We start from the raw sequence: 12,383 nt of genomic DNA, 5'->3' as shown, positions 1-12,383 counted from the left end.
GGCAAATAAATTACATCCTGTCACAAAGGCAACGCGGTGTGGGCGGCAAGCTTCCCTTGATTTCAAACACCTGTGTGGGCCACCGTGCCCAGGAGTTCACGGGTGACCATTAACTCGGAAGAGACGCTTGGGAGACAAAAGGATCAGAGTTTAATTTTAGAAGGAGGTTGGAGCGGTAAGCGCGATGTGTTTCACGGAGGAGCAAAATGCTTACCACGTGCAACAAGGAATGTTTTAGAAATTATTTGCACTATTGCTAATGTTAAATTTGGGCCAGGAGGATCACAGATGAGTAACCACCACGGAACAAATTTATTCTTGCCAAGATGAAATGGCGGCTATTAGCAGAGGGTATCGTATGCCTCGGTGAGCATGTGCAAGAGAACTGCTCTGAACACAGATTCCTACACACCATGGTCCTAATTTTGAGGTGACACAACGATCTTTGTTCGTTCCTCTAAATACTCAAGACGGGAAGAGAACGCTTTCGTGTTTCCCCAGTGCTTCCCGTCTCCCTTCTTCCCCTTATAGCCTGTTCTCATCAGAAAGTGTAAAAACTCAAGTTTGAAGAGGCGTTTAGAGCTCTGTGCGGGACAAGGTGTCACGGTTACAGCAAACGAAAGGGAGAAGTGAGGGAGCTTTGTCTTTGAACTTCTTCCCTCTGCGTCCGGTCTCTCTCGTGTCTTGATGCTACTCGCAGCTGCCTCGAAGTCCGCACCTTGATGTCCACCCTTAGTCCCTTTCCATTTTTCAAAACCTGATGTCCCTGTGGCCCTGCTCCACCTCCGGTGATAGCTACGAACGTTCACCCCTTATTTCCCTCTAACTTACGAAGTGCCACTAACATGACCCGTCATCCTCATACCCAGAGATAAGCTGACAACAGGAGGACCTTCACAAGGAGCAACCTTTTGGGAATTTCCGCCCCAGGAGAGGTCCGTGGAAGGAAGAGCGTTCTGAGTATGAGGACCGTCTGTCCACCTGTCAGCTCTGCTGAAATTTCATTTAAGGAAGTAATGTGAATTCTCATGTAAAAGTTTCAGAAATCACCCTCTGTCCCATTCTTCCCACTTCACTGAGAAAAACCAAGATCCAACACCAAAACAATGAGAAGCTAGACAAACAACCAGACATCAAGGTGAAAAATTTTGTTAATTTTGCTTCGAGAAAATTAACCTCAGGGGGACAGGGGTTTTTGTATCTCTTTTATTCCCAGTGCCTGGAGCCATGTTGGGCACAGAGTAGTAAATGGTGTCAGAAGACTGCAGAAGCGGATCACACGCTTTGCTAAGACGGGGCTGAAATGAATGGAAACACAACTAACTATAAAATCCTCCCTCCTGGGGGCGCCTGGGGGGCTCAGTTAGTTAAGCGTCTGACTTCAAGCTCAGGTCATGATCTTGCAGTCTATGAGTTGGAGCCCCACGTCCGGCTCTGTGCTGACAGCTCAGAGCCTGGAGCCTGCTACGGATTCTGTGTCTCCCTCTCTTTCTGTCCCCTGCTCACACTCTCTCTCAAAAATAAATTAAAAATCACACACACACACACACACACACACACACACACACACATCCTCCCTCCTGCAGGCAACCAGGTAGGAACACCCACTGAAAAGTCTGTTCAGAATGATCAGAAAGGAGCAACTGACTGATATCTGGAGGCACCTTAATATATGCTCTCTCTAAATAACTTGCATGACACATTAGTATCTAGGCAGCTAAGAAACATATTTTCAAAAAGCTGGTAATGCTCTCTCCTCTGAAAGATAGCATTAGCATGTATTTAAATTCTTTTTTTTTAATTTTTTTTTAACGTTTATTTATTTTTGAGACAGAGAGAGAGCATGAACAAGGGAGGAGCAGAGAGAGAGGAAGACACAGAATCTAAAACAGGCTCCAGTCTCTGAGCTGTCAGCACAGAGCCGACGCGGGGCTTGAACTCACAGACCGTGAGATCATGACCTGAGCCGAAGTCGGACGCTTAACCGACCAAGCCACCCAGACACCCCTTTAAATTCTTAAGGATCTGTAACTAACCCTAATTGTACAGAGATGTTTGTGTTCAAATTATTAAGTCAATCCTGAAAACAGAAAAAAAGAACCCAGCAAAAACGTTTTTTAAAATGTCCACGAGCCCTTTGAATATATAATTCAAAGTTGGTTTCTACAGTAAATATTTTTATCTTATCTAAAGGTTAAAAGTTATATGTACATTTTTCCCAGCTTTCTAGAAATAGCTTTTTCACATCAATCAAAGATCTTTTCTTTCCCCAGTCCCTCCCACCCTTTTTCTTTTTTTAACCTTTACTTCCTTTCTCTGAGTGAGAGGAACAATGATTGTTTTTCTAGATATTTCTAGATTATTTTCCTTAGCTGTTCCAGGGACACTCTTGCTGTAATCCATTTATAGCTCTTAACATATTATTCATTCACTAAAAATATGTACTGTGTACCTGCTATTTACCAGGAACTGATAAAAACTCCTCGTCCTCACCGCATTTCCAATTACTGTAACAACCGTAATAAGTAATCACAAGCATTGTGAAAAGCAATGGAAACATAATCAGTGCAGTTTCAGTTTTACGATAGGAGAGATTCATAGTGATAGAGAAGGTTATGCACTTAGATGTAAGTAGCAGATTGAAGGAGGTGACATCAGGCTGCTGGGGGGCAGTGCAGACCGGTGGTTAAGAGCACGGGATTGGACCCACCAGTGAAGTGTATGCTAGGCAACAGCTGTGTTAGGCATGTTAGTAAATCTCTCCTCCTCTGTAAGTGGGGGATACCGATAGCCTTGCTGTTTTGCTACAAGTCCGAAGATTAAGTAAATTAAACCCATATAAGATCTCAGAGCAGTGCCCAGCCCGATTCTTCAATACACGTTTGCAGCCTCGATCATGACCGAGCTGAGACTTGAAGGATAAAGAGAAAGAAGTGAGCTGGATAAAGGGGAGGAGGGAGTGGAGTTGGTGCGTCCGAGAGAATGAGCAGCAGCCACCAACTCTTGTGGCAACAGAGCACACGTGTACTCCAGGAACTGGAAAGAAATTCAGTCCTGCTGGCATGTAGGGTGCGGGGGAAGAGAAAGGATCCAAGCCCAGGGACGAGAGGCTAAAGACGTGAACAGGGGTGACAGAAGTAAGGGCCTCGGTAGTTACTGAGGGGCTTTGGGCTTTATCCTCAAAGCAATGGGGACTTAATGAGGGGTTGCAGCAAGAGGGTGCTGTGGTCAGATTTACATTTTAGGGAGAGGACGACCCCTTGCAGAGAGGGGAGGGGAGGCAGGGAGATGGGGAGATTAGTTAGGAGACATTTGTGATCTCGGCAGAAGATCAGGCCAGCTCTGATGAAGGCAGGTGTCAGGGGCGGTGTCAGGGGCAGCAGGTGGAGAGAAGAGATGAACTGGGGACAGAGGTGGGCTGGAGAAACGAGGTGGCTCCTGGTGCCTTTCTCTGACCCAGGCCATGGTGGCGGGAGAAGCGGGAGTCTGGGAGGTTGACAAATCTAGTTCTGGACACGCTGGATGTGAGGTGGCCAGGAGGCAGGGGAGGTGGTCCGTGAGGTCCCCCGGATACCAAATGCATAGAGACAGAAAGCCGACCTGTGGTTACCAGGGGCTGGGGGAACAGGTGTCAGCGTTGAGTGAGTACAGGGTTTCCATCTGGGAAGATGAAAAAGTTGTTTGCTGGATGGTTTTACGTAAAGGTTGCACAATCATGTGAATGCACTCAATCCCATTGAATGACACACTTAGAAATGGTTAAAATGCTAAAATATATTACATATATTTTTGCCATAATAATAATGCCAATCATAATCATCACATAAAGCACACAAGCCCTTATTCCTAGAACATTTTAGAAAAAGTCAGCAAAGGGAAGTATGAAGTCTGGCTCGGTGAAGGTTTCCAGAGAAGGAGATGGTCAGCATTTATATTTTTGAAATGATGAATGTGTTCAACAAAAGAATAACAAAACTTACAATCAGATAATCGTAATACGTTTTCCCCTGAGAGAAGATTGTCTAAAAAAAACCCTTGAGCTGAGTTCAAAAAAAAGGTACGCAAACCTCAAACTGCTTAGAGAGAAAGAACAAATTAGAATGTGGCTTCAGTCATGCGAGATTCAAAGACTGAGCTAAGTCTCTGCCCAAGGGAAGCTGATGGAAGAAAAAAAGTTAAGGGGCTTATTTGAGACTGTGGACGATGTCCGTTGTAATGTTTATAGCCAGAGATGGAAACGATAAGCGTTCTCCCGTATTTTCCATGCAACCAAGTCCACGGTAAACTGGATGTTTTGCTAAAAGAACATTTTAGAAAAGACGCTTTGTTTAACGAAGTCGGGGGTGGAATGACACGAAGGAACTGAAATGAAAACATGAGTGAAGCCACGGAACATTTTTAAAAATAACATACTCGAGCCTCATTTCTTTGTTTGTTTACATAGTATTTGCATGTAAGTGTGTACAGGTGATATTTTTCCATAAATTTCTCCAACAGAAACTCGTAATGATTCTATGACTGTCAAAGATATGTGATGATCACTCACCTGGATTTATTTATCTATTTTTCACTAAGAAGATAATTTAACCAACACATAAACCGCAAGCCTAGAGGGGTGAGTAGAGAATTTAATAATTTCTGCATCTATAAATGCCTATGAAGTATCAACATTGCAACAGTTTGCTGACATTAATTTTTTTTAAGTTATTGTCTACTTTTTTTTTTTTTTTAATAATTTCTAGGGGTGCCTGGGTGGCTCAGTTGGTTGGGCGTCCGACTCCGGCTCAGGTCATGATCTCAACAGCTTGTGGGTTTGAGCCCCTCATGGGGCTCTGTGCTGACAGCTCAGAGCCTGGAGCCTGCTTCGGATTCTGTGTCCCTCTCTTGCTCTGCCCCTCATCCGCTCATGCTCTGTCTCTCTCTCTCTTAAGAATAAATAAAAAACATTAAAAAAAATTTTTAAAGTAATCTCAATACCCAACGTGGGGCTCGAACCCATGACCCTGAGATCAAGAGTCACATGCTCTTTTGACTGAGCTAGCCAGGTACCCCTGCTAACATCTCTTGAGACAAATCGTTTTTCATTAAATTATTTAGTCTTTATGGGGCACCTGGGCGGCTTAGTTGGGTATGCAACTGACTTTTGATTTCAGCTCAGGTCATGATCTTGTGGTTCATGAGTTTGAGCCCCATGTTGGGCTCTATGCTGACTGCGCTGAGCCTGTTTGGGATTCTCTCTGTCTTGCTCTCTGCCCCTCCCCCATTGCTGTCTCTCCCCCACACCCTCAAAATAAATAAATAAACTTAAAATTAAAAAAACATTATTTAGTCATTAGAATGTTCATACACCTCAAAGTATGTGGTATTTGGAAATTAACAGACATTTAACAAATAGTAGTTCAATGAACAAATCCATCAGCATGTCTCAAAGGAGTTCCCGTTGTGCCTCGTTCTATGTGAAGCACAGAGGTGGCCATGAGGGAATGTTAAAGTGGGTCTCTGTCCTTGATTGTGAGTCTGTACATTTCTGAAAATGAGGGACTTTCCCCACTGTCCTGCAATGTATTTTTAATGTGTTTTTAGACCAAGTGATTAAAAACACAGCAGAACCTGAGGATACCCTGAGTGGGAAGATTCATGTTCTGATAAAGGAGAGGAAAGATCGTAAAAAGCATTGTCAGTTTAATAAATGGTGGCCTTGCTCGACCAGCAAATAATGACAAAGACCTGGCTTTTCTCGGTCCTGGTCCCCAAAAGGTGGGCCATGAAGAAAGAAAAATGAACGCGTTTCCTTTCCAGTGCCTGTCTCTGCTGTTATCAGGGCTCAGCTGGGATTGGTCAGACCTTCCTCTATAAGCAATAATGAAAACCAGAGCTCCCGGGACCTGCTTGAAACGAAGGGAACTAAAAACAAAGGCCTGAAAACAGCCAGCGAGGGTGGGAGTTAACAGGGGAGTCTAGCTGATAGATCGCATTAGTGAGATTCTTCTCTCAGCCAGCTGTATTCTCTTCCTTGCTTCAGCTCTCCATCTTTGGCCAACTGATCTTTGCACTGTGGCCAAGAAAGATATTAATATTGCTTAAGACCACCTCCCCTTCCTGGCTCACTGCTATTATGATTAGCAAAGCCGGGTGCCATTTTGTTCTCCTTCATTTGGGAAGAAAGTCTCAGCTAAGATGGCTCTACTTAATGTCGCTTTGACTTCAAATATATACCTGAGTTCTTTCCGACTTGAAATACTGGGCAAGGCATTACCTTGTTGCTGCGTTCAATCCCAACATAATCTGCCTCCTCTGGTATCATCACGAAGAGTTCAGCTTCGTAGGCACCTTCTCCTTCATTTCTTGCATTGATTACGAGCATAAGATGATTTTCATCTCCAATGATGACCTGATACTTATCTCTAAAAACGTAGTTTAAAAGGAATATTAGTTACCATACTTCTCTGGATTCACAGATATTTTATCTAAGGACTTGGAAGGAAAGAAGGAAGATAGGGAAATATGAGACTTGGACAAGAAGATGGATGGATCATCATGAGGGGGTGGTGAGAAGAAGTAAGAGAACTGCATCTGTATGGGCAGAGCAGGAGAACATCCAGTGGTGTGCTGGTAACGCTGAACATTACCAAAAAAAAAAAAAAAAAAAAGAGTACCAATGTGTAGCATTTGCTGATTCCAGCGGCCTAAATCCTCCCACTGTGGTCAATTTCAGGCTACTGACATACTTAATCTGCCAGAAAGAAATCCAGGAAATCGGATGATTGGTTCCCAAGCCAGAATAAGGCAGCCCTGGCGTATCACTCAACACACCCGACAGGAAGACGATGAGCAGTGGGTGAAAAGGCAGAGACGTTTTAGAAACGAACAGGGGGAGGTGTGGATGCCAAGAGAACCATAAGACGGAAGGAAAGAGGCAGATACAATAAAATCTCAGTCGGTGGAGGATTCTGAGTATTTTGAGGAATTTTCCTTCTCTCCAAACCTCAAACTGAGCCGATTTTGCCACTTTTAACCCTTAATCAATCACAGCTGTTGTTTCGGACACTGGCTCAATCGTGAAGTTTGGGAAGAACATCCCCTAAAAAGACTGCCAAGCGGATTCCCAAACACTGGTGGCGAGATGGGCCTTGGGTGGGTGTGTGTTGGGGATGAGAAGCCTGAATCTGCTTTTCCCGACGTAGGATGTTGTACATCTGACTCTTGTTTCTTGCCCTCACAAGATGCAGTGTAGTTACCAGTGCTAGACTGATGACTCTCCATTACAGGCAACCGGAAAGACTTTTGATTCTTAATTTGACTTGGGGACACCTTCTGCCTGACTCCCCAGAGTGCCATTAAAATAGTTGTTTCAGCAAAGTAAAAGCGATTACGGTTTGACAACTTTAAGGATGCTTTTGAGCCACGGCCCCCGCACAAGCTGGTTCGGGCTAAGGCGGAAACAGAACCAGCCTGAGTCTCTTGCACGCATGACTCAGGCAAGTACATACAACTTGAATCACCCCCCAGATGAGTTTACTTTGAACAAAAACATTTTTTTTTCCCGCTTTTGCTGAAAGATGAAAACAGCCCAAGCGAAATCTTAGGGTGTGTTCATCTCACACCGGTGACAAAGGACTGACCCAAACCACAGGCTGACCCAAAGTGTTGCCAAGCTCAAGAATTTCACACAGGGTATTTTTTTTTTTTTTTTGTAGTCGTTGGAAGTGTATACTTTCTCCAGAGAAGCTTTAAATAAACACCTGTATTCCATTAGATAAAACGCACAAGTTTATTTATTTAAACTTACGGTCTAGCTGACAGCTTCAGGTCAGGAATGCACATGTTGTCTTCTCCACAGTCCACCAGGATGTGAGCCTGTGTTGTGCAAACAGGCATCAGGAATAATCTCGGAAAACCTGAATCACATCCTTTTTTCTTGACAACTATGAACGATTCCACAAATTAAACCAAGGCTTTCGTTTCTCTCTGTGTGAATTCTGCCCAGCTAAAAACCCGAAGCAAGGCAGTGATCTTCCGGTATAACTTCGTTTACATAATAGCCTGATCCCCATTCATTCGGAAATGTCCATAAAGAAGGTACTCGGGCAGCACTTTGAGGATCAGAGGCTGTATTGATTCCATTACAGCCACATTTTGAACAAATTAAGTCTTGGTTGCACAAGGGGAAGAGCTTCCGAAAACACAGTGATGCAGCGTTTCAGGAAACACGTTAGGAAAATCTCCCAAATGTTACAAGTTTGTGTGCAGGAACGAAAACAAAAGAGGCTGGATTTGGTGTTAAGGTCACAGGAGCGCTGCCCAGGGCCTGACTGGGAATCAACCCATCAAAGACCGTCGGGGACCTACCTGCTCGGTGACAGTGTTTTCCTTGTAGTAATTCAATATTGGTTTCACGTCCAGGCCTTCTTTAAAGGTGGATTCATCCAAACTGTAATTCAAACTAATGTTGATTGGAGATAATTTATCTCGGAATTCGGTTTCATCCTAGGGAAAATAATCACAAACGCAAGGAAGGCTCTGTGAAATAGCTACATGATGTTAGTCTGCGAGAAGCAGGCAACTGTGACCTCAGTCAGTGGACGTGAACGAGGAGGTAATTATCACGGCAGCGGGCTTAGGTACACGCTGACTGAGGTGGTATATAGGATTAATTAACACATGCTCGGGAACGAAACCGTTTAGAGTTGTGGCTTCATTGAAATAGATGCTTCTGGAGGCAGTTTTCAGGTTCTGCAGATCTCAGTGAGTCACACAAATTGGTTAAATTGCAAAGGAAAAAAACATACTCATATACGCAATAAATGTCATGGAAAGTTTCGTGAATTTTTATTTTCATGAGGTTGGCCGCATTTAGGAGTCCTCTTGGGCTCAGGAGAAGAAAACATCTTGATTCTTTTCCTCTCTTATTATCTCTTTCAGCTTGCATGAACTGCAAAACACCTTCAGCACCCTCGGAAAAAACAAACAGAAGCCCTCCAGGGAGAGAGGGTCGTACCCCGAAAGGCCCGAAGGGCGGAGACAAAATAAGAAAGAGGATAACCTCACGACTGGTAAAAAAAGCTGGGATAATAGTGTTATATATATTTCAGCTCTTTTATTCCACGGTAGGTCTTGGAGTTACTGTAAATATACATTTCTTTAAAAACAGAATTATAAATTACTTTCAATAAAGGCACTGAATGCCTGAACGTTTTCCCAACTTGGCTCTGAAATGCACATCGATAACATCTGGCCAAGCATCCGCACGCAGGAGAAAAATTCAAATAAATTGCGTTTAATGTTTATGGTTTTTTGGGAGGGAGGCAGTGAGAAATAAAAACCACCTGAGTGAGTACTATTATCAGGTTAGTGTGCAGGACAGAAAGAAGCTTTGGGAATTAATAGCCACATGCTGTTCGGTCAGCTGAAGAAAAGCTCAAAAATGGAGCGTGTGGCCCTCAGAAGAAAGTTTCCTCCTATAAAATGAAAATAGATGTGGATCTCTGTGGACCCGAAGGATAGTCCAGTAGAGAAAAAAGGTTGGAATTGGAGTCTGAACGTTAGGAGGCCAGAAGGGTGATTCTGGAACACTCACTCGGAGGTAAACGACAAAGTCCTGGCATTGGAGGGATTTCTGCCGCTTGATGGTGAGAGGGAAGATGAAATGCGACTGATTGTTGTCAAGGAAAAGCGTGCGTTTGACGGCACCTTTTTGTTTCAGAGTATCCAAGTATACCTCGGCGGTCAGGCCTAAGGGACAGAAATAGAGCAAATATAATCAGGAAAGGCAAAGTATTCAGTGAATGCAGTGCTCGAATGAATTTCTATTTCCACTTGCTTATTCAGAAAACATTGTTTTCATAGTTGGGATCAAAAACAAATACACGAGCTGCAAAAGTTTTATAAAATACTCCCCAAGCTATGAAACTTGTTTTGTAATGGTTTGACAGAGTCACTTCCCCCTCCCCCATGATGATATCTGTTTTTATAGATAATAGTAACACCAATTATTCAAGGAATATTTACAGAGAGGTTTCCATATATACAGTAGAAATCTTAATATTAGAAACGGGCTCACTGAAAGTTTTATAGGGTCTGCAGAGGAACGTTCATTGTTAACTTTTCTCAGTGTAGCATAGGAGTGTAAAAATGAAAACATGCTCACCTATTGTATTTGAAATGCTCTGGCCCGCTACTGAAGCACATACTTTTAAAGAAAAGCTACGGAAAATAATAGTCAATAATGTATTGGTTAATAACATTTTGAATCTGAAACAGAAATCTTACTTCACCTCACCCCAGGTCAAATGAATACATCATTTTTCCTTTATACTTCTCAGTATACACACACACAACTAACTAAATATACATATATTTGTAAAAAAATACATACATACATATACACATATATACATACATATATATACATATATATGCATACATATACATACATACATATATATACACACACACATATATATATATATATATATCTATCTCACCAGTTGACCATAATACAATTAAGACAACTGGCTTTGCACAATGTGCTCACATCCCTCCTGAACAATGGTAAGCCCTAACAGCCAGCATTCGAAATGGGGCTTTTTCACATTTCTAAGAAAGTAAAAATAGAAGAGACTACTTAACAATGATTTAAGGACACTCTTGATGTTTTCATTAATAAAATACTATAGTATAATTTGAATATTTCTACAGCATCCAAAAGCTGTAAATAATCCCCAATCATACTTTAATTATGTGTCAGCTTCCTGTGTCAAATATAATGAAAATGTGTCACATCTGGGACTCATCTATCTACCGTGACCTCAGTCAATGTCTCCCTTCAGGGTAAATAATTTGCCACATGCCATTACCAATAGTTTCCTGAGATGTCTCTGCTATTACAAGTGTTTGTACCCCTTCCCCAGAGAAATCACAAATTCCAGCCCACTTCGACTTTAATTAGAATTATTTAAGAAAGATGAGTAGTTAACCATATCTTTAAATTCTGCAGCAGGTATGGCTTTCAGAACTGAAATATTTTCTGTGTCCAACTTTTTTTTGGGAAGTACTTGGCTGTGTGTTAAAATCATAGACAAAGTTCATTAACTTTTACAAGATAAATTCCTATTTATAATGAGATTGTCAACTTAGCTACGTTAAAGTAATTTTATAGATAGGATTTTGTTTGACATGAAGATTTCAAAACCAATGGAGTTTTTGAAAAAGTAATAAATGAAACTAGGAATGTGAACATGATTGTCTCTTTGCGAGGAGGTATTTGATCGACAAATGATGTTAGCAGCTGAGTTATGAATTGTATCAGTTACCTGTCAGTGTTATTCTTAACTCCCCCTTTCTGTTACCTTCAAATCATTAACTGGATGACTGTAACTTTCTTTTTTTAATTTTTTTAAACGTTTTATTCATTTTTGAGAGAGAGAGAGAGAGACAGAGCATGAACGGGGGAGGGTCAGAGAGAGAGGGAGACACAGAATCTGAAACAGGCTCCAGGCTCTGAGCTGTCAGCACAGAGCCCAACGCGGGGCTCGAACTCATGGACCGTGAGATCATGACCTGAGCCGAGGTCGGCCGCTTAACCGACTGAGCCACCCAGGCGCCCCTGTAACTATCTTTATACAGGTTTAAAATAACTGCTACAACTGATCGAGTTATTGTTAGTAGCACCTCAACCTCAATGTGCTAGTTTGTAGATGCCTTTCACAGAAAAGTTACCAAATCAAAACGTTCCAAGCCCCCTGGTTCTGATCTAAAAGGAAACCCTCAAAATTTTATAGTAGTGGACAAAAATATTCATTCTTTTAAAGAAAATTTTTATTATCGGGCACCCGGCTGGCTTAGTCCCTAGAGCATGAGACGCTTGATCTCAGGTCCTGAGTTCAAGCCCAACACTGGGTGTGGAGCTTACTTTAAAAAATTTTAAAAAGACCTAGTTTTATCAGGTGTCAGAAAATGTCATCCAGTTATGATAAATAAAACATTTAGAAAGTTTTTATTACTGGGGCGCCTGGGTGGCGCAGTCGGTTAAGCGTCCGACTTCAGCCAGGTCACGATCTCGCGGTCCGTGAGTTCGAGCCCCGCGTCAGGCTCTGGGCTGATGGCTCAGAGCCTGGAGCCTGTTTCCGATTCTGTGTCTCCCTCTCTCTCTGCCCCTCCCCCGTTCATGCTCTGTCTCTCTCTGTCCCAAAAATAAATAAACGTTGAAAAAAAAATTAAAAAAAAAAAAAAAAAAGAAAGTTTTTATTACTGAAATATAGTAATATTTCAGTAATACAGTAACATAGTAATATCACATACAGTGTTCTATTTGTTTCAGGTGAACAACCCAGTGATTCAACAGCTCTATACATTACTCAGTGGTCACTGTGATAAGTGTAGTT

The 12,383-nt window shown here is 42.3% G+C and overlaps 1 protein-coding gene across 1 annotated transcript in view; it reads right to left on the bottom strand.

Moving 5' to 3' along the window:
* The window catches only part of ITGA8 (integrin subunit alpha 8), a 191,292-nt gene that overhangs the window by 59,942 nt on the left and 118,967 nt on the right, over positions 1–12,383 (bottom strand). The window contains exons 16-20 of the mRNA XM_040450953.1: positions 10,148–10,203; positions 9,578–9,732; positions 8,350–8,487; positions 7,790–7,857; positions 6,191–6,404 (exon numbers count right to left, since the gene is read on the bottom strand). Coding sequence (XP_040306887.1) covers positions 6,191–6,404; positions 7,790–7,857; positions 8,350–8,487; positions 9,578–9,732; positions 10,148–10,203 — 631 coding nt within the window. The remainder of the gene's footprint in view (positions 1–6,190; positions 6,405–7,789; positions 7,858–8,349; positions 8,488–9,577; positions 9,733–10,147; positions 10,204–12,383) is intronic.

This window comes from Herpailurus yagouaroundi, unplaced genomic scaffold (assembly GCF_014898765.1).
Source record: "Herpailurus yagouaroundi ecotype Mexico unplaced genomic scaffold, PumYag 203, whole genome shotgun sequence".
Taxonomy (NCBI): Eukaryota; Metazoa; Chordata; class Mammalia; order Carnivora; family Felidae; genus Herpailurus; species Herpailurus yagouaroundi.
Note: the sequence above shows the minus strand (reverse complement) of the source record. Positions and strands in the feature narration are given on the sequence as shown.